Genomic DNA, 24,856 nt, shown 5'->3' on the forward strand with positions numbered 1-24,856 from the left:
CTTATCCTCCTCGATTTATCCTCCGCTTTTGACTCTGTCAATCATGATTTACTTCTTGCCACACTGTCCTCATTTGGATTCCAGGGCTCTGTCCTCTCCTGGTTCTCCTCCTATCTCTCCCACCGCACCTTCAGAGTACACTCTCATGGATCTTCCTCCACCCCCATCCCGCTCTCTGTTGGAATTCCCCAGGGATCTGTCCTTGGACCCCTTCTTTTTTCAATCTGCACCTCTTCCCTGGGCTCACTGATCTCATCTCTTGGTTTCCAGTATCATCTTTATGCTGATGACACCCAGCTGTATCTCTCCACACCAGATATCACCGTGGAGACCCAGGCCAAGGTATCGGCCTGCTTATCCGACATTGCTGCATGGATGTCCAACCGCCACCTGAAACTGAACATGGCCAAGACCGAGCTTATCGTCTTTCCACCAAAACCCACTTCTCCTCTTCCTCCGCTCTCGATCTCAGTTGATAACACCCTCATCCTCCCCGTCTCATCTGCCCGCAACCTCAGAGTCATCTTCAACTCCTCCCTCTCCTTCTCTGCGCATATCCAGCAGACAGCCAAGACCTGTCGCTTCTTCCTCGTTAACATCAGCAAAATTCGCCCTTTCCTCTTTGAGCACACCACCCGAACTCTCATCCACGCTCTCATCACCTCTCGCCTTGACTACTGGAACCTACTCCTCACTGGCCTCCCACTTAACCATCTATCCCCCCCTTCAATCCATTCAGAACTCTGCTGCACGTCTTATATTCCGCCTGAACCGTTATACTCATATCACCCCACTCCTCAGGTCACTTCACTGGCTTCCGATCAGATACCGCATACAGTTCAAGCTTCTTCTTCTTACCTACAAATGCACTCAGTCTGTAGCCCCTCTTTACCTCTCTACCCTCATCTCCCCTTACGTTCCCACCCGAAACCTCCGCTCACAGGACAAATCCCTCCTCTCAGTACCCTTCTCCACCACCGCCAACTCCAGGCTCCGCCCATTCTGCCTCACCACACCCTATGCATGGAACAAACTTCCTGAGCCCCTACGCTAAGCCTCCTCCCTACCCATCTTCAAATCCTTGCTCAAAGCCCACCTCTTCAATGTTGCTTTCGGCACCTAACCTTTATACCTTTCAGGAAATCTAGACTGCCCCAATTTGACTGCCCCTACTTGACTGACTGTACATTTGTCCATTAGATTGTAAGCTCTTTGAGCAGGGACTGTCCTTCTATGTTAAATTGTACAGCGCTGCGTAACCCTAGTAGCGCTTTAGAAATGTTAAATAGTAGTAGTAGTAGTAACTAAAGGAAGGGGGAGCCTTGACTGGAGACCAGCAGCTGAAGGAAGTGGGACCGCTAGAGCAAACTACATATTCAGAACAATTGAGTAAGTCTTTACTGGGAGAGAAGCCAGATAATATAACTTTAGAAACCATTTGGGAAGCACTAAAGAAACTGGAAGCTTTATTTTCACAAAAATTGTCTTTATTATTTGATCAATCTCAGCCTTCATTAAATAAAATACCAATCTTAGAAGGAAAAATACAAACCTTGGAAAAATCAATGGAAAATAACGTGAAAGAAATACAAAAGGTTCAACAGATATAAACCAATTTAATTAAAGAAAACCAATATCTCCAGAACAAAATAGAAAACTTGGAGAGTACACAGAGATACAATATACTTAGATTGATAAACTTCCTAAAGCAGTCTTTGATAGCTCCATTAATAACTTTTAAAAGATACTTAGGTGAAGTTTTGAAGATTCCAGAAAAGGCATACCCTCCAATATCAAAAATTTAATACTTATTACCATTTAAAAAAAAAGGAGAATCAACAACTAGAGGATCAAGAAACTGAAACACCATTTGATATTTTGGATTTGAACCTGACACAAACTTTGGAAGATGATAATTTGGGAGTAATCCCAATGACCTTAATAGTTTCCTTTGTATTACAACCGGACAGAGATTGGATCCTTAAACAGTTTTTCTTACATAGAGAACAACTTTTTATGAACTATAAAATAAGAATGTTTCCTGATATCTGTAAAGCAACCCAAAAATGGCATAAAGAATTTCTTAAATTACGCTTCAAGATACAATAATTGGGAGCTCTCTTCTTGTTAAACTTTCCATGTAAATGCTTTGTTAAATTAAATTCTGTAAAGTATTTATTTTTTTGATCCTACACAATTTAATTCCTTTTTGGACTCTAAAATAGCCCTACTACCTCCAGCACAGCCAAGACAAATGATTACATCTACTTGGTAAAATATTTGAACTCTTGAAACTCCTTCTCATTCCTTAATTTCCTAAAAGAAGGAATCTTAAGTTTATTATTTATAATTACTTATGTATTGTGATATGCCTCCTAGGTTGTGGACTATAGATGAATAATATACTGAGTTTGAAAAGAGAGAAAGTAAATGTTAGCCTTTAAATATGTTGTTCCTTCTTTTGAAGTTTTTCCCCGTTCTCTTTTCAAATGTAACATGGGAAATTATAGAATTATGTTAGTAATTCCTTTCCTCTGTTAATCATCTTTGCCAATCAAGATGTACTCTTGAAATTAATGTAAAAATTGTAAAAATAAAAAAAAGAAAGTTGGTTGACCATCTTCACTGTGTATGATCTTGATCTTAGGAATCCATTGATCCAAGCTGCTACTGTGCCGCTGATTCCCATGTTGTCCAGTAAGTCATTATTTATTTATTTAACACATTTATACCCCACATTTTCCCACTTAGTTTCAGGCTCAATGTGGCTTACATAATACCGTAGAGGCAGGCTCCGGTTCGGTAAAATACAAATACACAAGATAGTAGTAAACCTATAAATAACATGAGTATAAGGCAACAAAGATATGATAAAAAGTCCAATATGGTCCATAGTTTTGCTGTATCACAGGAAGTAGAAAATTAAGTTGGGTCTGAGGGGGTAGGCCTTCTTAAACAAGGTGGTTTTCAGTGACTTCCTGAAGTTAAGATGGTTATGAATTGATTTCACGGTTTTAGGCAGTGTATTCCACAGTTGTGTACTTATGTAAGAGAAGCTGGATGCATAAGTTGATTTGTATCTAAGACCATTGCAGTCTAGATAATGTAAATTTAAGTGCGGGATAGACTGGTACTGTTTCTGGGTGGCAGATTTATTAGGTTCAACATGTATCCAGGAACTACGCCGTAAATAATTCTGTGGACCAGAGTGCAAACCTTGAAGGCAATGCGTTCTTTGATGGGAAGCCAATGCAATTTTTTACGAAAGGGTTTGGCATTTTCAAATTTTGATTTTCCAAAGATCAGTCTAGCTGCTGTATTCTGGGTGGTCTGAAGTTTCTTAATTAGTTCTTTACAACCTGCATAGATTCCGTTGCAGTAATCTAAATGGCTTAATACCATTGATTGTATTAGGTTGCGAAATACATCTCACGGGAAGAAAGGTTTTACACGTTTTAAGTTTCCACATTGAGTGGAACATTTTCTTTGTGGTGGAATTTACTTGGCTTTCAAGTGTCAGGTTCTGATCAATTATGACGCCGAGTAGTTTTAAGCTATCCAAAATAGGAAGGGAGTGGTTTGGGATGTTTAAGGTTGTTGGTTTAAACTTATTGTGTTGAAATGAAAGGATGAGGCAATGAGTCTTTTCAGTCTTTAGTTTCAATTGGAATGAGTTTGCCCATGCGTCCATTGTGTTCAGACTGATCTTGATTGTATTGGTGATTTCTGTCAGGTCGTGTCTGAAAGGTATAAAAATTGTAACATCAGCATAGATAAACGGGTTAAGGCCTAGACTGAATAAGGATTTAGCCAGAGGAATCATCATTATGTTAGAGTGTTGGCGATAGTGGAGAACCCTGAGGGACTCCGCAGACTGCTTTCCACGACGATGATGTGTGAATTCGATTTTAGTTGGTATGATCTAGATCAGTGATGGCGAACTTTTCAGAGACCAAGTGCCCAAAATCTAATTATTTATCGCAATTTAACCTGAATAACAGGTGCCGGTACTCATTATGGGCGGGGTCACCACATATGACTCTACCCCTATGATACACCAGCCAAGGCGCATATAAACAGACATCATTGAAAATATTATACTAGTATAGGAGAAAAAAATAACTTGATTTTTTTTCATTATAAATCATTTCTGTAAGCTGTTACAGCTCCAGTATACCCAGTGCAAAATAAGACAGCAGATGTAAATTCTCAAATTGGACATATTCCAAACACTAAAATGAAAATGATTTTTTTTTCTACCTTTGTTGTCTGGTGATTTTGTTTTTCTATCCATATTGGTCCTAGTCTCTGATTCTGCTGCTCTCTATCTGTTCTCTTAACTCCGTTTCTAGGGCTTCCCATCCTCCCACCAGGCATCCCTCCCACCCAGCACCAAGCACCCCTCCCTCCCTCCCACCAAGCACCAGGTGGCGGTGGCACTCCTCCCTCCCACCAAGCACCAGGCATCCCTCCCTTCCACCCAGCACCAGGCCGCCCGAGCACCAGATCGCCCGCCGAGCATCAGGGCCCCCCCCCCCTCTGAAATTTAAAAGTCATACCTGGTCGGGGTTAAGGCGGCGTAGCAGCCACAGTGAAAAGCGCTGGCTCGGCGCGCTTGAGAGACAAGGGAAGGCTGAAGGCGCGCCGATCCAGCGCTTTTCACTGCCGCTGCCGCCTTAACCCCGACCAGGTATGACTTTTACATTTCGGAGGGGGGGCCCTGCTACTTGGAGGGCGGGCGACCTGCTGCTCAGGCGGCCTGGTGCTGGGTAGGAGGGAGGCCTGATGCATGTATGACTTTTATTCAGAGGGGGGTTGGAACTGGCTGAGGCGACGGCGCGCGTGCCAACAGAGAGTGCTCTGGCACGCGTGCCTTAGGTTCGCCATCACTGATCTTAGATGATAAGAAACCTTTAATCCATCTACGTATATTTCCGCCAATCCCAAAGTGATCAAGAAGATTTAGTAGAATATTATGGTTAACTATATCAAATGAGCTAGACATGTCGAATTGGAGGAGAAGTATACTTTTGCCTGCAGCTATTTCTTGCTTACATTTGGCCAGAAGAGTGACTAAGACAGTTTCAGTACTATAGAAGAAGTGAAATCCAGATTGCGAATCGTGTAGTATAGAAAACCTGTCCAGGTAGTTCATAAGTTGTTTAGTCATCATGCTGTCCATTAATTTGACTACCAGTGGGATAGAAGCAACTGGACAGTAGCTGGTAATATCATTGGTCTTTTTCTTTGGTATTGGGGTGAGAAGGATGTTCTATACAAATCCAAATGAAACACTAGAAAAAAACCGCTGTAATAAATATTTTAATGAAGGCGGCAATCCCTCAGAAACCTCTCAGACTCAAGGTCTTAGGTTAACAACGGAAAAATAAACCACTGGTAAGTCTATATCATCGGGATGCATGTGAACGTCTTCTTTTATGTGTGATTTTCTAAAGTGCTTAATACTTTGACTTCTGGTCAACTTAAAATAACCTGAATCTAAATTCTGAATTGCAAATACTCTAAATTGCAAATATTCAGAGAGAAGCGCCCATGTAAGAAGCAACACTTAACTTCAGTCCAACGGCGCGCCACCGTTTCACCTTTACGTGGCTTCATCAGATTCAGTTAATTTCCACATATTTTGCGGTTGGGCTTTAAACCTCTGTGATACTAACTTTCAGTTTGCTTTCCACAAAAGAAAATGGCGCGCGTCACACACCAGAACAGTTCTATAAATAGCTTAATGTTGAACAGCTGATTCTGAAGGAAATACGTCATAGGGGCGTGTTGATGGTAGGAGTGGCCTAGTGGTTAGGGTGGTGGACTTTGGTCCTGGGGAACTGAGGAACGGAGTTCGATTCCCAATTCAGGCACAGGCAGCTCCTTGTGACTCTGGGCAAGTCACTTAACCCTCCATTGCCCCATGTAAGCCGCATTGAGTCTGCTATGAGTGGGAAAGCGCGGGGTACAAATGTAACAAAAAAAACCATATGCCATTCAATTTTATTATTTAGCCCTGATGGTTCTAGTGATCTTAATATGTATGTCCATTTCGTTTCCCTTCTTTGCAACATTAATTTTCTATTCCCACCTCTTATATCTCCATATACTCTGTCTAAAATGCAACAACTCAAATCTTCAAATCTATTTGTTGATACAATGTTCAACCAGAGGTTCCTTTATGTTACCTCTCGCGATGTTTGACCTATGTTCCATCATCCTAATCTTGAATGCTCTCGTGGTCATGCCCACGTATAATTTTTTGCATGAGCATTTGATGACATATACTACGTGATCTGTCAAGTTCCTGAGCTGGTATTCTTTGTCATTTAATTCATCTCTGAATTTCTTGTTTTCAATGGTTATTTTACAAATTTGGCATGTGCCGCATTTGTAATGGCCAGTCATTTTCCTGCATGTGAATCTCTTATTTGGAAATAATGCTGGACTAAGTTCTTCTTTTAAATTTTTCCCTCTAGCGTATGCAATCCGAAGATTGCTGTTCTTAAAAGTAGGGTGTATCTGAATTATCTCCCAATGTTTTCTTATGATTTTTGCAATCTTTGGACTCGCAGTCGTGTATTTCATAACCATTGTACATAGATCTTCCTCTTTTTCTTTTTGACAGGCTCCTGACAATAGCAGATCTCTGTTATTGTACTTTGCTCTCCTGTACGCTTTTTTAACAGTCCATTTCGAGTATCCGCGTTCAATGAGTTTCTTAGAAAATTTCTTAGCTTGTGTCTTATAAATGTTCAATGTCGGAGATCTGCTGGGGGAGTGAATTTTGTAATTTTAATATTTTTTCATTGAAGTATTTAGCAAGATTATCAGCAGATGGAATGTCTGTGCTGGTTGTGGTAATTGAGTTGGTGTCAAGAAGTTTATTAACAACGTGGAATAGTTTCTTCAGATCTGTGTAATCATGACCTATTTTAGATTTGTATTAAGACCTTCTGGCCTGTCTAATTGCGTATTTTATATTTTCTTTGGACTTGTTTCCATTTTTTGAATGTGTGTTCGCTATTTCCTTTTTTCCATATACGTTCCAATTTCCTGGTTTGCGTCTTTAGTTTTTTTAGTTCTTCGTTTAACCATGGTGTCGAGTTTACTCTTTTTGATCTAGTTTTTATGGGTACCAATACGTCTACTACGCTACTGCATCTTGCGTCCCATTCTGAAAGGTAGTGAATAAAATCCGTGCATGCTGACCATTCATTGTCATAAATCTGTAACCAGAACTCCATTGCATCTGTTTGACTTCTTGAGCTAAAAGTTGTATGTTCTTGAGTTTGGTGTGATCCCTTTCTCCGCCAGAGTATGGATAAGTTATGTTTATAGTGATCGGACCAAGGAATTTCTGACCAATAAGTGTCTGTTATCCGTAGTAGTAATTTTCATTGATGAAAATTAAATCAAGATTTTCTGAGGTGATCCAGTCTGAAATTGTTACTTTGTTGACTACGGATCTGGCGTTAATATAGCACACTTGGATATTTTGGAAGGGGGCTTCTGAGTTAGGTAGAGCGTGAATTTTTGTAAATGTCCGTTCCTTAATTTGAGTAGATTTATTAAGGCCATTCTTTCGGTACTGTAGATGTTGTCCACGTTTGGGAATATTTTGATGGTTGCTAGTATGGTGCAGAGTAAAGTGTCTGGACAGTCTTTGGTGATTATGTATGATCGTTTTAATGTTGTTTCCAGTAAGTGGAGTGTATGATGTTAGGTGGATCAATATAAGGGAGTAAGTTACTAAAAGAAATTTAACTATATTCAGTTTGGAGTCAGTAGGGATAAAAATAAAGTAAGAATTACTGTTAGGAAAAACAGTGATGATGACCGTCTGGAAGTCAGTGATGACGACTGGCAGAATACAATACAGTAAGAGCTGGGGTAATCAGCTGCTTCAAGTCGTGATGGAAATCAGTAATCATCTGGAAAATAGTGATGATGACCGGCTGAATACAAGACAGTAAGATCTGGAGTGATCATCTGCTTAGAGCGCTGGGATGGAAATCAGTGATCATCTGCTTCAAGAGTTGGCTGGAAATCAGTGATGATGACCGGCTGAATACAGGTCAGTAGAAGCTGGAGTGATCATCTACTTTGGGAGCCAGGATAAAATCAGTGATGACTGGCTGAATACTGGACAGTAGAAGCTGGAGTGATCATCTACTTCGGGAGCCAGGATGAAAGTGAGAGCTTTGAACTACAACGTCTCACCGAGATGATGAAGAGAACTTTTAAGGTGAAAGCTGTAGACTGCAACGTCTCACTAAGAGTGTTGTTTCATGGTCCGGGAAGATGAAGAGAGCTTTAACATCTCATTGAGGGTGCTGCTTCAAGATCCAAGCTGGTGGTATTTGTGCCGCTTTGTACTGTGCTCGGCACGGGCAGGTGGCAGGGGAAGCTCCTGGATGCTGGTGGTCTTTGTACCGTACTGCACTTGTACAGCACACTGGGCAGCTAGGGATCAGAGAGCTCCTGAATGTTGGTGGGCCTGATGCCGTTCCATTCTGGGATGGCAAGACGGGCAGCTGGGGGGATCCAGGAGTAAAGTCGCAAACGGCACGCTCTTTGTAGTAAGCCCGGGACAGAGCAGCTAACTGCCTCACTTAAGGAAAGCCTAACAGGCTGTGAAAACTCTGAAAGCGCTTTGTCCAGCGACGCGCTCTTTTCCAACAGCACGCTCCTCGTGATGGTCCGCCCGGGGAAGGCCGACCTACTCCTTCTTTGATGATGAATAACAGGCGATAAGAACTCTGGAAGTGTTATCACAGCGTCGCAATCTACTTTTTAGTCAGCTCAGTAAGAAAACCCAACAATTATGCTACTAATGGCTGGCTAGTAGGGGAGATAGGGCCAAGCCGTGGTCACAGGCTCGTGGGCCTCTTGTAATCTGTTGTGAAGGGAGGCCCGGATAGTCACTCCTGATGTGGAATGCAGGATAGAGATCAGCGTTCTGCCCGGATTTTTAGTAATCCAATTCGAGGGCTACTACACTCACGTCTGTCCCGTAGCACTGGAAGCAACCAAGAGAGTTATTTGGCAACACTGAGTGCTTCCCGTATTCTTAATACGCGGAGCTCAATCGGGTGAGTCTTAAGCCGACGCCATCTTGTGGCGTAGTCTACTACGTCGAATGCACTCGATGTGTCAAATTGTAGTAGTATTATATTCTGATGGTTATGAGTCTCTGTGCTGTGATGTGGTTTGAAGCCAGATTGAGAGCAGTGAGAAGTGTGTCAGATATCCCATTAATTGTTGTGCTCCATCGTTTTAGTCAGTATTGGTATGGACGTGACTGGTCTATAATTTGTATTGTCACTGATCTTGTTAGTAGTGTTTTTAGGGATTGGTGTGAGTAGTCTGTTGCCATTGTGTATGAGGAACTGACCCTTTGAGAACATGTATTTTAAATGATCAGTGAAGCATTTGATGAACCAGTCAGGTGGGATTTTCAGCAGGTAGTTGGGGCAGCCATCTAGTAGATAGTTTGCATTTGCATATTTTGCTGTTAGTTTTTTTTACTGAATCAGGTGTTTTGAAGGAGGACCAGATTCTATCTGCCTTGATAAGATCATTGTTGGTCTCGTGCTCTTGTAGGAAATCCGTGAGGGTTCTCTGTGTTGGGGCAAGGTTTGTTCTTAATTTTGTTATTTTTTATTCAAAGTATTGCACAAGTTTGTTTGCTGTTGGCGGTGTTTTATGTGTTTAGTTTTTCTTTGTTTAGTAAGTTCATTAGTGCATACATTTTCTTTGTATTCAACTGTTCTTGGCTTGCATAATTGTTGTAGTATTCTGCTTTGGATCTTTTTATGTTGTGTTTGTATAGTTTTATTGCTTTTCTCCATGTGTTTTTGTTTGTTTCTGACTTGTTTTGACCAGGTTCTTTCCAGTTTTCTGCGTAATTTTTTCATTTCATGTAACTCATCGTTGAACCAGGGCGTGGTTGTTTTTCATTTTTGTTTTTAGCGGTGCCATTTTGTTTAATGTCTTTCTGCTAAATTTCGTCCCAGTTGCTCATGAAGTGGACATTGTTGGGAGATATATTTGTTTGATTATTTTGTGCTGTTCAGTAGTTATTTTTATTTATTTGTTGCATTTGTATCCCACATTTCCCCACCTCTTTGCAGGCTCAATGTGGCTTACAATACATCATGAGTAATAGAAGTACATGAAAAAGTATACATTGAGTGATAACTGAAGGATTTTGGGTAGCATGATAATGATAAAACATGATAGTGTATTAACAAGCAAACATATTAAGAAGTATTTAAGAAATATATAAGAGTTATATAAGAAAATATACATTTAGTAGTAGCTAAAGGATCTTGGGTACCATGATAGTGAGAAAACATGGTAGTGTTTTGGCAGGTAGACATAGTAGAGGCAGTTTTGGATATGCGTATAGGAGTTTATATTTGTTGATCATTGTTGTATGCCTTATTAAAGAGATGAGTCTTCAGTAGAACTTGGAAGTTAGCTAATTCATAGATAGTTTTTAATTTGCGCGGCAGTACATTCCAGAATTGTGTGCTCAGGTAGGAAAAGGTTGACGCGTGTGTTAGTTTGTATTTGAGACCTTTACAATTTGGGAAATGAAGATTGAGGAATGTGCGGGATGATTTTTTAGCATTCCTGGGTGGTAGGTCTATCAGGTCTGACATGTAGGCTGGTGCGTCTCCATGAATAATTTTATGAACTAGAGTGCATACTTTGAACGTTAATACGTTCTTTTAGTGGAAGCCAGTGCATCTTTTTTCGTAGGGGTTTAGCGCTTTCGTATTTTGTTTTACCGAATATGAGTCTAGCTGCAGTGTTCTGAGCTGTCTGAAGTTTGTTGATTATTTGCTCTTTGCAACCAGCGTAGAGTGCATTGCAATAATCTAGGTGGCTGAGTATCATTGATTGTACCAGGTTGCGGAAGACGGTTCTTGGGAAGAAAGGTCTTTTTTTTTTTTAATTTCAACATTGAGTGGAACATCTTGGTTGTGTTTTTTGCGTGACTCTCAAGTGTTAGGTGTTGATCAATGGTGACTCCAAGAATATTTAGGGTGTCCGAGATTGGAAGATTCAGTTTTGGTGTGTCAATGGTGGTGAATTTGTTCATGTTGTGTTGTGAGGTAAGTATTAGGCATTGGGTGTTTTCTGCATTGAGTTTCAGCTTGAATGCATCTGCCCATGTGTGCATGATATGTAGGCTTTGGTTGATGTCATTGGAAATTTCCTTTAGATCATGTTTAAATGGAATGTAGATCGTTACGTCATCTGCGTATATGTATGGGTTAAGGTTCTGGTTTGATAGTAGTTTTGCCCAAGGGTATCATCATTAAGTTGAATAGAGTCGGTGATAGGGGGGATCCCTGTGGAACTCCGCATTCTGGTGTCCATGTAGATGATGTAGTCGAATTAGATGTCACTTGATATGATCGTGTGGTTAAGAACCACTTGAACCAGTTGAGAACATTTCCTCCAATTCCGAAATACTCGAGGATATGTAGTAGTATCCCATGATCAACCATATCGAAGGCGCTAGACATATCAAATTGTAGCAGTAGTATATTCTTGCCAGTTGCAATCATTTGTTTAAATGTATTCATGAGAGTAACTAGTACTGTTTCCGTGCTGTGGTTGGACCGAAATCCTGACTGGGAATCGTGTAGTATTGAGAATTTGTTTAAATAGTTTGCGAGTTGTTTGGTTACCAACCCTTCCGTCAGTTTGGTTATTAGGGGTATGGATGCTACTGGCCTGTAGTTAGTTCACTGGTGCTCTTCTTTGCGTCTTTGGGTATAGGAGTAAGTAGAATGTTTCCTTTTTCCTTCAGGAAGAGTCCGATTTGTAGCATATAGTTTACGTGATTCGTAAGGTCTATTATAAATTGATGAGGGGCAGATGTCATGAGGTTGTTTGGGCATATATCTAATTTGCAGTGAGATCTGGCAAATCTTTTGAGCGTTTGGGAGATAAGATCCTCCGATAGTATCTCGAAATTGGTCCAGGTTCTGTCTGCTGGGTATACATCTGGATCTGGATCTAGACAGTCAAGGAGTGTGGCGTAATTGGTGGTGCTGGCTGGTATTTTAAGTCGTAGTTGAATGATTTTCTCATTGAAGTATTTCGCGAGATTGTCTGCTTTGTTGTTGGGTGTGATTGGTGTGGTATCTAGTAGTTTATTCACGAGTTGGAAGAGTTTGTGTGTGTCTTTGTAATTTGGTCCAATTTTAATTTTATAAAATTAATCTTTTAGTTTGTCTTATGGTATACTTATATTTTCTTTGAAGTTGTTTCCATGCGTTAAGTGTTGGGTCATCTTTCTTTTTATTCCACGCATGTTCTAACCTTCTAACTTGTGTTTTGAGTTTTTTTCAGTTCTTCGGTGAACCATGGTGTTGATTTCTTCCTGTGTGATGTTCTGGTTTGAATTGGGGCAATGTTGTCTAGTATTGTTCTACATCTATCGTCCCATTCTTGGAGGAATTGGGTTGTGTCTGCTCTTGTTGTCCATCCGTTTTGGTAGATCTGTTGCCAGAATATTACTGGGTCTATTTTTCCTCTCGTGGTGTAGGTTTTTCGTTCTTGTTTGTTAGTTGTGTCTTTCGTTCGTCATTTGAGGGAGATGTATGCTTTATAGTGGTCTGACCACAGTGCAGGTGTCCATCTTGTGTCTGTTAGTAGGAGATTTGAGTCTGGATGGAATTTGTGTGTGATAATGTCTAGTGTGTGTCCTTTTATGTGTGTTGGTTATATATTTGGTGCTTGAAGATCCCATAGTTGTAGGAACTCTTTGCATTCTTGTGTGCTTGTCAAAGTAAGATCTTCAAGGTGCAAGTTGATGTCTCCTATTATGATAAGGTTTGCGGTAGAAACACAAGTGTTCGAGATGAAGTCCATAAGGTGTGTTTGGGAGTCTTGCCATTTGCCTGGTGGTCTGTAGAGTAGGATTGCGTTGAGGTGGTCCTGTAAATTTGGGTGACTGATTCTTACCGAGGCAATTTCAAGTTGTGGTAGGATGGACTCAGCTGTGGTTGTGATGGTGAAGTCGGATTTGTAAATTATGGCTATTCCACCTCCTCTTTTTCCTCTTCTTGTCCAGTGGGTAATTTTGTATCCTGGTGGGCATAGTTCTAAGATTATGGGGTCTTTAAGGTCATGGATCCAGGTTTCCGTGATGAATAGAAGGTCAAGATTGTCTGTAGTAATCCAGTCTGTTTTTTTTTTTTTTTTGTTACATTTGTACCCCGCGCTTTCCCACTCATGGCAGGCTCAATGCGGCTTACATGGAGCAATGGAGGGTTAAGTGACTTGCCCAGAGTCACAAGGAGCTGCCTGTGCCTGAAGTGGGAATCGAACTCAGTTCCTCTGTTACTATAATCTATAGAACTATAGTCTCTGTTTTGTTTGCTACTCTTCTGGCGTTTACGTACCCCAGTTGTATTGAGTGGTAAGGCTCCATTTGGGGCTTAGATGTGTTTATTTGTATTAATTGCCTGTTTTCTTGGTATCTTGGTATTGTTTATCCACTCCTACCATAGCTGAGATAATGCAGTGCAATCCGCTTAAGTGCAAGGGTCTGGGACCAAAGAAATGCATGCAGTTAACCGGAGAGTGCACAACCGTTGTGGCCCAAAGAAGCTTGACATCTGATAAACATATGTACAGTACTGTTTATTATACGTACAGTATACAGTCTCCGTTAACTGACGTTAGGCTTACTTGAAGTAATCAGTGATAGTCCTCTGTACACTATTGTCTGTGAGTTCCATAGACTACGTCTGCCAGAAGGTAAAAACTGTCTTAGCACTGACATCCAGTGGCCTCCAGATAGGCCCACATGGTGTTGAGACTCTCCAGCTCTCTTGCAAAAGTGACAGGAGGTTGTTGAATTTCGTCAGCATGTGCCTCGCTGCTCATTTCATCATCTGTTTCATCATCAGCCGTTGCCTGCGTGTAGGCGCATATCTGGACATCAGTGCTGTCGTCAGCTGTTTGTAGATCGTAATCAACAGCTACGTAGTGATGAAACTCCTCTTCAGTAACACCGGCTGGGATGTCAATAGCCTGTTCATCTGACGCGTTTGGAACAGCTGCATCTGTTTCGTCCCTCCCCACATCCTTAACAAAGCTTGCCCGCTTGTAGCAGTTCACAATGGTTGCCTGTGTAAGCATGCAACTATGGAATGCACTACCAAACGTCATAAAAACAATGCATGACCTAACAAACTTCCGAAAATCACTAAAAACCAACCTGTTCAAAAAGGCATACCACAATGATCCATCCTAAATACCAGACAAGGAAACTTATACCAGAACTGGACAGAACCGAACTCTCTATACTTGACTGCTTCATTTACTTTGTCACTGATGAACTTTAACGCAATACCACTTTATTTCTCATTCCGGAAATGAACTCTCTATATTTGACTGCTTAATTTACTCTGTCACTGATGAACTTTAACGCAATACCGTTTTGTATTTCTCATTCTGGAAATGGCGATCGCCATTACAGCATAATGTAAGCCACATTGAGCCTGCAAATAGGTGGGAAAATGTGGGATACAAATGCAACAAATAAATGATTCCAGGCTTCTTTCTGCATATGTAGGGAATCCAACAGTGATAGATTACGAGCCAGTTCAACAGCACGTTTATCCTTGCCAGTCTGGTCATCCATAACGCTCATCAGACGACGTAGCACAAGAGCTCAATAATGTTTTTTGAAATTGGCTGTTATGCCCTGATCCATAGGTTGGATCAGAGAGGTAGTGTTTGGTGGCAGGAAGACCACCTTGACGTTAGACATCCTGACATCATCACTGTATGCCGCACAATTATCACAAAGCAACAAAATCTGACGCTTTTGTGCCCGCATTCTAGTGTCTAACTTCTTTAGCCACTGCTTCTAAATTTCCCCAGTCATCCATGAATTTGCATTAGCTTCGTATGACACAGGAGGTCGCTTAACATTCTTGAAGCAATAGGGCTGTTTGCTCTTTCCAGTGACGAGTGGTTCCAACTTCTCACTGCCATCCATATTGCAGCAAAGGAGGATCGTCAGTCGGTCCTTCGACGTTTTACTTCCTGTGGTTTCGGCTTGTTTGAATGCAGGTGTTCCATCAGGAATCGCTCGCCAGTAGAGACCGTTTTCATCAGCATTGAAAATGTCACGAGGTGCAAACTCGTTCAAGATGGTAGGAAGAACTGAAACAACCCAATTTTCTGCACCAAAGTCATCAGTCTTGTTTTTCAACACGCTGTTTCTTGAATGTTATGTTGTTCCTCTCCTTCCATCTTTCCAACCATCCAATAGTGGCTTTGAATTCAGTTTGTCCAAGACTTTCAGCTAGCTGATTAGCTTTCTTCATAAGCAGTGGACCACTGACAGGAAACTATCTGCTCCTGACTTGAGAAAACCACCGAAGAAGAGCATCTTCTACATCCTTAGCTTTTCCCGCCTGTTTTCGTTTCCTGTGTGGATTTGTATTGTTTTGCCAGTCTTCCAGAAGTTGATCTTTCCGCTTCACAATATGTGAAATTTGACTGGGATTGTCACCATATTCTTTAGCAATAGATAGTAACATAGTAGATGACGGCAGAAAAAGACCTGCACGGTCCATCCAGTCTGCCCAACAAGACAAACATATGTGTAAACCTTACCTTGATTTGTACCTGCCTTATTCAGGGCACAGACCGTACAAGTCTGCGCAGCAGTACTTCCCGCCTCCCAACCACCAGTCCCGCCTCCCATCACCGGCTCTGGCACAGACCGTATAAGTCTGCCCTCCACTATCCTCGCCTCCCAACCACCAACCCCTCTTCCCCTCACCTGCTCCGCCACCCAATTTCGGCTAAGCTTCTGAAGATCCATTCCTTCTGCACAGGATTCCTTTATGCATATCCCACGCATGTTTGAATTCCGTTACCGTTTTCATCTCCACCATCTCCCGCGGGAGGGCATTCCAAGCATCCACCACCCTCTCCGTGAAAAAATACTTCCTGACATCTTTCCTGAGGCTGCCCCCCTTCAACCTCATTTCAATAGATGCTTGACTTTGTGTTCTAATTTTTTAAGAACTTCTGTTCGTTCAGCCAGTGTTAGTCTTACAGTTGTGCGATGACGACGACGACTCCAGTGTACACTCTTAACAACTTTCTTTCACTTATTCTGCCTGTGGCAGTTAACCAACAAGATTTCAAATGTACCGCCCCTTTGTCACGTGCCAATCGGCTTCCGTATTCCGTGCGTGCGCTTATGCGGAGTCTTTCCTGCAGAGGAGCGGTCTTAAACCACGCATATAAGCGAATCTTGCACTTATCAGTGGTGCACTAAACCGAAGTTTGTCCCCATAGAAATTGATGGCGCCAAAAACGGGACCGAAGTACGGCATGCAGTTAAACAGAGCATGCGCTTATCCGACGTGCACTGTATTTAACCATCTCTCAGACCTCATGTGCAACTTTCTTTAAATTAGTCACCTTACTTTCTAACTCTTCTTACTCTCTTACCTATGTATATGCTCCATCTTTGCTTTACCCTTCACTGTCAATTAAAATGTTCTGCTACATATTGTGTTGACATTGTAAGTAATATATACTATGCCATACTTTGTATTGTTATTTGACTATTTTTACTGCTGTCATTGCCTATTGCTCATGTTTGATCTTTTCTTACTGTACCACCGCCTTGAGTGAATTCCGCCTGAACCGATATACTCATATCACCCCTCTTCTCAGGTCACTTCACTGGCTTCCAATCAGATACCGCATACAGTTCAAGCTTCTCCTTCTTACCTACAAATGCACTCAGTCTGCAGCCCCTCATTACCTCTCTACCCTCATTTCCCCTTACGTTCCCGCCCGTAACCTCCGCTCACAGGACAAATCCCTCCTCTCAGTACCCTTCTCCACCACTGCCAACTCCAGGCTCCGCTCATTCTGCCTCGCCTCACCCTATGCTCGGAATAAACTTCCTGAGCCCTTACGCCAAGCCCCCTCCCTACCCATCTTCAAATCCTTGCTCACAGCTCACCTCTTTAATGTTGCTTTCGGCACCTAACCTTTATACCTTTCAGGAAATCTAGACTGCCCCTATTTGACTGACTGTACATTTGTCCTTTGAGCAGGGGTCCTTCTATGTTAAATTGTACAGCGCTGCGTAACCCTAGTAGCGCTTTAGAAATGTCTAGTAGTAGTAGTAGTTCAAAAAGGCAGTAAATAAATCCAAATAAATAAATTGTTGTCCACCTTTCTTCTGGTAATGTATTTGTGTGTTGTTCTCTTGTTTTACCATTTTTCATTGGATGGTGAACGTGAGTTTATTGTGGCTGACCATGTTACTTCTTCCCATTTGTGGTTTTCTCGTTTTTGGTTATTGTTGCTAGAGAATCTGTGTGCAGTTGTCTAGTTGATGACCTTTTGAGTGTGTTGAGGTGGTTTGTGGTATTATGTTCCGTTTGTCTAGGTAGGTGAGTAGGTTTTTGTTATTGGTGTCATGTTGTCTTTCTAGGTGCAGGTTGATATTTATTTTATTTATTTATTTTGTTACATTTGTAACCCGCGCTTTCCCACTCATGGCAGGCTCAATGCAGCAGGCAATGGAGAGTTAAGTGACTTTCCCAGAGTCACAAGGAGGTGCCAGGAATCAAACTCAGTTCCTCAGTTCCCCAGGACCAAAGTCCACCACCCTAACCACTAGGCCACTCCTCCACTCATATCTCCCAGTAGCAGGATGTCGGAGAAGTTGGTGCATGTGTTTGCTATGAAATCTGTGAAATCATCTTAGGCTTTAGCCCAGTTTCCTGGGGGATGGTGAAATAGTATGCAACATAGTGTGCAAGTTGGTGTTGCGTTGGTGAGTTGCTAGGATTTCTATTTTTGGAGAGCAGGCTTCATCTTCAGCTCCACTGGGAGGGAGGATTTGTAAATTATGGCTATTCCATAGCATCCCACAGATCAATCCAGTGACTTGTGGGTTGTGCCCCTCTACCAGCAGGTGGAGATAGAGAGAACTACAGAGGCTTGGTATTTGTGGTCACATGCAGCTGCCAGAACCTCAGTACTCTATCTAGCAGATGGAAGGTCACAACAGTGCAGCTCTGAATTGACCAGCCTACTTTCCCATCCCCCGAGATTAATTGCAGCCTGATTGGGGTTGAGGTGGTGCCAGATCCCCCCCCATTGGTTCCACTCTTGACTGAAGGCTTCTGAAGGGTGCTTGCCTTTCATTACTATGCTAATTCCTCTCCTGTCTTAAAAAAAAAAAAAGGCAAGACAGGCACTAAAGGGTAAGAAGCAGCATTTTGCTTTAAGAAAACAAAAAATGGGCCAGGCTATGAGTAGTTTTTATTTTTGGCTCTCTGAAGCGCTATTTTTTCCTTTTACTCTGTTTAATCCTTTTGTTCGGGTTGTTCGGGTTTTCCCGCTGCGGCTCATCAGCTGAGCGGTCTGCTCTTGAAGCGGCGGCAGCGCCCGACCTTTTTTCAGCGGGAAAGTCCGGCTCCTCATGGACGTGCGCCTCTGCAGCCACGGTTTTTTCTCTTGATCCCCATGTTTCTCAGCCGGCAGCCTCCGGTTTGCAAAATGCTATTAACGTGCTGGTTTCGGTTCCCTCTGACACTGTGGGAGATTTGCCTAGGGTTTTAGCAGCTGAACATCTCCCCTTTTCTCCAGAGTTTGTCCTTTTAATGCATAAAGCTTTTTTATTAAAGGGAACAACAGCCTCTCAGGGTCCTATCTCCTGTCCTCCTCCTCAAAGGTCTCGTTCTCCTGCTTCAGGGCTTTTACCAAAGAGGCAGCACTTGGATTTTCTCCAAGATTCTGATGGAGCCTCAGGGGATTCAGAGGCTGCGTAAGGCTCCTTCTCCGGAGTTTCCCTTTCTGCAGCCCCAGACTCTATTGAAGAGGGGGAAGTGCCACCAGATGAAGGGGATGACCCCACCGCGGCCAGGCTATTCAGGAAAGAAGAGCTCACTGAGCTTATTATCTGTTCCTTTGAGGTGTTAAACATTTTCTCTCCTGATTCCACAGCAGGTACCTCGGTGACTCCGTCTATTATGGCTGGTACAGAGGCCACCTAAGACTTCACATTCTATGAAAATCCTAATTTCAGCGCAATGGGATTCTCCAGATTCTGGCCTTAAGGTAGCTCATGCTATGGCGCAGCTATATCAGCTTCTGTCAGACGACCTAGCGAGTTTACGGTATAGTGGAGTGGAGGAGTGGCCTAGTGGTTAGGGTGATGGACTCTGGTCCTGGGAAACTGAGGAACTGAGTTCGATTCCCACTTCAGGCACAGCTCCTTGTGACACTGGGCAAGTCACTTAACCCTCCATTGCCCCAGGTACAAATAAGTACCTGTATACGTAAGCCACATTGAGCCTGCCATGAGTGGGAAAGCGTGGGGTACAAATGTAACTAAAATAAAATATTCCTTAATAACAGCAAGTCACTAAAAAGACCAGACTATTATGTAAAAGGAAAAAAGGTGATTGAACAATTACCAATGCAGGTGAAGAACCTTTAAACGTAACAGAACTCTTAGAATCCTCTGTGATTACAGAGCTACTTTATTGGTATCCTTCGCTTTTGAACGGGATAAAATCAATGTTCAACGTATATATTTTCAACATATGAAAGAAGATTTCATGGGGGGACAGATTAAAATTTTTCCTGATTTATCATGGGAAACTCAGTTAAGGAGGAAAAAACTTCTGTCCTTTAGGGCAAGAGTTTTAGCCCTAGGGGGATCTTTCTTTATTAAGTTCCCATGTAAATGTTTAATTTCTTATGAGACTAATAATTTTCTTTTTACCGACCCCATGAAACTTCAAAGAATTTGTGATTGCTAAAGAAAGTTTGAGAAATCCCTCTGGGGCAATTAACCAGAATAATGCTGCTGTTTGATTGTATAGTTGGTTTAGCCTCTGTTCTAAAATTTAAGATGATATTGTGTTTAAGTTAATTTCTGATTCTTGGATCCCACTGGTAGTGGTCTATGAAAATGAGAATATTTTCCAGTATGCTAATTTCTGAAATGATTTAATTTCTAATAATTTCTGTTATTGCGTTCTTTTGTGAATGTTATAATTTAAAACTAATAAAGAAATCAAATATAAAAAGACCAGACTACCAGTGGAAGGGGTTCAGTACTTAAGGATCCGCAAGATAGAAAAATTGGAATCTTCATTTAAAATGTCTTTTGAGGTTGCTGCTTTGTGTCTTCAAGCGTGGTCTGTGGCTCTTATGCTGCTCGTACTTGTCTTTCTTGGGTTCAAAAGGCGTCTTCACCTGATGATCTTCTCAGTTCTTTGCCGGCGTTGGAGTCTGGCCTAGCCTTTTTAGCAGATCTCCTCTATGACCCCTCTTAGAGCTCGGCCAACAGCTTTCTTTGAGGGTCGCAGCTTGCCACTGGATTTGGTTGCGCCACTGGGCGGCTGATGTAGCTTTGAAGTCACATCTTGCAAAATTGCCCTTTAAGGGCAAATTGCTGTTTGGGGAAGAGTTGGAAAAAATAAAGACCTAGGAGACTCCAAGGTCTGTGTCTTCCTGAGGATAAACCTCAATCTGGAGGAAGGTCTACGACTTCTTGTGTGAGATTTCGGGACGCTAAGTGGTACCGTCCACGCCGCTCTTTTCACAGTCTCGTTTTCAACAAAAATCCTAGCCATTTCGGGGGGACAGCCATAACTTTGCTCCCTCCTCCTGAGCTCAACCAGCCTCCCGAAGCACACAATGATGGGGTCTTGGTCCATCCTCCCCCAGCAATTGGAGGATGGATCTCCTTTTTTCTGGAGGAATGGACCAGGGTAGCTTCAGACAAATGAGTCTTGGAAGTCATTCTGGACTATTACAAGCTGGAGTTCACCCGGTCTCTTCAAGATTTCTTTTTAGAGTTCCCATGCAAAAGTCCAAACAAGATTCTAGCAATTCGGGAGACTGACCGAGCTGCTCCATCTGGGAGCAGTCCAACTATTTTGTGGTTCCCAAATAGGGTGGTTCCTTTTGTCCCGTACTGGACCTCAAGTTCGTAAACAAGGCTTTACGGGTTTGTCATTTTCAAATGGAAACCTTAAGGTCTGTCATCGCAGCAGTTCAACCAGGAGAGTCAGCACTATCAGTTTCAAACCATGCTCTTCGGTCTAGCAACGGCTCCAAGAACCTTCTCCAAAGTTATGGTAGTTGTAGCAGCTTTTCTACGCAAAAAAAGGCTTTCAAGTACATCCTTATTTGGACGATTGGTTGATTCGGGCGCCGCCTTATAGGGACAGTGTACTGGCAACAGAAAGAGTAATCACCTTGTTGCAGAGTCTTGGTTGGGTCATCAATTTTCCCAAATGTCACAGAACCCCGTCTCAACCTCTGGAGTATTGGGAGTGGTCTTTGACACAAAAGAAGGGACTGTTTCACTCCCACAGATTTGCAGGCTTCGCCTACAGTCTCGACAACACAATCTATCCCAGAAGGCGCCCAAAGTTTGCGACTATGTTCAAGTGTTAGGATATATGGCAGCAACGATAGATGTGGTCCTATGGGCCAGAAGCCACATGCGTCCACTCCAACTTTCTCTACTCAGTCGCCAGTCTCCTCTGTCCGAGGACTACCTGATTCGTCTAACGTAGTTACTTTCAACTCGGACTGCCATGACGTGGTGGTTGGATTTGGCCAATCTAGCCAAGGTCCCAAAAAAACAGAAAGGCAGTCGATCCACAAGCTTCAAGATGGAAAAAATAAAAGCAGATCGGTGATAGGTATATATGGACTTGTATTCATGCAAACAAGAAACTCCTTACATCGCTCGACACTGGCCATGTTTCACCCACAAAGGGCTGCCTCAGGGGCTATCTTGTAAATTCAACTGGCAAGCAAGTGTGTAGGATGTCAGCAAAAAGTCGACAATGTCCTCGTTTGAAAAAAAACAGCACAGATATTGTTGCAGGGAAATTGAGAGGAGCTTGTGAATGCGATTTTACTTGGTACAAGAACTTTGTGCTGTGTCGGGTGATGTAAGGAGTTTGTTGTTTGCATGAATAAAAGTTCATATATACCTATCGCCGATCTGCTTTTATTTTTTTCAATCTAGCCAAGGGCCTTCCTTTAGGCCCTCAGCCCTGGCTAGTAGTGGCCACGGACGCCAGCCTGTCAGGCTGGGGGGTACACTGTTTGGGACAAGTGACTCAAGAGACATGGTCGCCGATCAAGACAACCTGGTCCATCAATTGTCTGGAGTTGTGAGCGATTCGCCTGGCGTTGCGGACCTTTCTCCCTTGGATTCGGGGATATCTGGTCCGAGTCTTATGCGACAGTGCGATGGTGGTAGCACATGTCAACAGACAGAGGGGCACCAGGAGTGCTCCTTTGGTGAGAGAAGCAGCCTTGCTTTGCACTTGGGCGGAACTCTACCCCACCTTCTCCTTCTCTCAGCATCTCACACTGAATGTGCAGGCAGATTTCCTCAGTCGTCATCGGTTGGATCCAGGGGAGTGGGAACTCTCCCAAACAGCGTTCAATCAGATCACGAGCCGTTGGGGAATTCCAATTCGCGACTTAATGGCCAACAAAGCCAACGCCAAAGTTCCGCGTTTCTTCAGCAGAAGGAAAGAGTATGGTTCCGAGGGCATCAATGCCCTGTTTCAACCGTGGCCCACAGCTCTACTTTACATATTACCTCCATGGCCGATGGTAGGACTGGTAGTAGGGCACATTGCTTGTCATCCGGGCGAGGTGATTCTAGTCGCACCGAATTGGCCCAGACATCTGTGGTATGCGGACCTAGTTAGGCTTCTCGTCGACCGGCCTCTACTACAACGGAACATCCAGGGCTGTTAACTTCAGGGTCCCATCCTCATGGAGGATCCCTCCCCTTTGGCCTTACGGCTTGGCTCATGAGAGGGCACGCTTGCGGCGAAAACGGTTCTTGGACAGAGTGATTACTACAGTGCTCCAAGCTAGGAAGCGTTCCATGGCCTATGCCCAAGTTTGGCGCACATTTGAGTCTTTGTGAGCGGTAGCAGGGCTGTCAGCTTCCACGGCCAAAGTTCCTTCCATATTGGCCTTCCTACAAGATGGTTTAGACATATCTTTATCCTTAGCTTCATTGAAGGTACAGGTGGCTGCTTTGCCTTGTTTCCGGGGCCATTTGCAAGGAACGTCTTTGGGTTCCCATCCAGATATAGTCCATTTTCTTCGGGGAGTAAATTGTCTTCGTCCTCCTCTCACTCCTATTCTTCCGAATTGGAACCTAAATCTTGTTCTGTGAGCTATGCAGCTTCCTCCGTTTGAACTGTTAGTTTCTTTATCTCACTTTAAAAGCAGTGTTCCATATCATCATGCTGATCAATCCATAGACTAGTGGGTTGTGTCCATCTACCAGCAGGTGGAGATAGAGAGCAATCCTTTTGCCACCCTATATGTGGTCATGTGCTGCCGGAAACTCCTCAGTATGTTCTCTATCTCAGCAGGTGGTGGTCACACACAGCAGCAGCTCTGGCTAGGTCTCCAAGCCTAATTTTTAGGTTTTGTTGAGTACCTGGGGTTGAGGGCTCTTCTTGAGCAAGTGCAAACCTGGTGCTTCCAGGTCCCTCCTTTTCTCCCCCCTCCCGCTGGCTCCGTTGGAAAAAAAAAATTTTTGGACGTCCTTAAGGGCGTTTATTTCAACGTTTATTGCAGCTGCTCACTGGGACACCAGTTCGTTACAGCTCGGAGCGAGAAGCAGGTAATTTTACCTTTTTATAGCGGGCAGAAGGGGTTCCCCGATCGGTCTCCACGTGGCTTATGGCGTCGGAGGGCGAGGGCTCGAGGATTCGCTCCCCGGACCGCGTGGGTGCGTCTAGCGGGGATGGGGGTATTTCAAAACCTGAATCGCCTTTGTTAAGCATCAGTTTGGAGTCCGGTCAGTGTCCCGGTTCTTCCTCCGGTGCGGCGGTTTTTCCCCACCGTAAGCACCCATCCCCCGCTGCTCGGCCACTCCATTTTGGCCGGCCACTCTGCTCGGACGGCTTCTTCTTGGGTCGCCCTCGAACTGGGAGACATTAATACTATGGTCGCCCTTGATTCGGGCGACAGTAAGAAAGCGGCCAAAGTTAAGCGCCGTTCTTCCCGCGCGGCTCCTTCTCGGAGTTTCGCGCCGGACGTAATTTTGGATGTGCAGCACATTTCTCCCCCGCTCTTGCGAGCACCGGTTGAGGGTGCGTCTAGGGCCGTGGCCCAAGCTGCAGAAGTGCACAGTTCGGGGGGCTTCTCCCCTGAGTTCATTTTGCTGCTGCATCAGGCTTTTCTTATGCAAAACGCTGCCCCTGCCTCCCTGTCTGATAAAGGGGTTGAGGCCTCCGGAAGCAAACGCCCTCGGGTGGATTTCCAGGCCCTAGAGGACTCTGTCTCCTCTGATGTAGATGAGGGCAGCGTATCGGAGTTCTCCCAACGGTCCTTTGGGGATTCCCTTGGAGGAGACGGATTCCCGCTCGGATGGAGCGGATGACCCCTCTGCAAGCGTGGATCTTTCGCTCCAGAGGATTTGCCCAACCTGTTAGTGCAAGGCCATGAGCATTTTGAAGATTCCTCTCCGGAGGACGTCTCTCCTCAGCTCTGTTGGCTCTGCCATTATGCTGGGGACAAGCGCCTGCCTAGAGCCTTCCACATGCATGATGCCATGCACACCTTGATTTCGGCTCAATGGGATGTCCCGGAAGCGAGCCTCAAAGTGGCTAGGGCTATGTCCCGCCTCTATCCTCTGCCTGAAAGTGAACGAGATTGTGACTGTTCTCGACACGTCCAAGGGCAAGAGGTTACTGGAGGTCAGGGCTCGGGCCAGTGGTGCCCGCCCCGGTTCCTCCAAAGGACGGTTTCAGGAAGCCCG

At 43.6% G+C, this 24,856-nt stretch overlaps 1 protein-coding gene across 2 annotated transcripts in view; it reads left to right on the top strand.

The window, feature by feature from the left end:
* MSL2 (MSL complex subunit 2) overlaps positions 1-24,856 on the top strand; it is a 328,314-nt gene that overhangs the window by 219,441 nt on the left and 84,017 nt on the right. The window contains exon 2 of one of the 2 annotated variants that reach the window (XM_030216360.1): positions 2,648-2,697. The exons of the other annotated variant lie outside the window; for it this stretch is intronic. Within the exon in view, the coding sequence (XP_030072220.1) occupies positions 2,688-2,697 (10 nt within the window). The 5' untranslated portion in view covers positions 2,648-2,687. The remainder of the gene's footprint in view (positions 1-2,647; positions 2,698-24,856) is intronic. 2 annotated transcript variants of the gene reach the window in all.

Source organism: Microcaecilia unicolor, chromosome 10 (genome assembly GCF_901765095.1).
Source record: "Microcaecilia unicolor chromosome 10, aMicUni1.1, whole genome shotgun sequence".
Taxonomy (NCBI): Eukaryota; Metazoa; Chordata; class Amphibia; order Gymnophiona; family Siphonopidae; genus Microcaecilia; species Microcaecilia unicolor.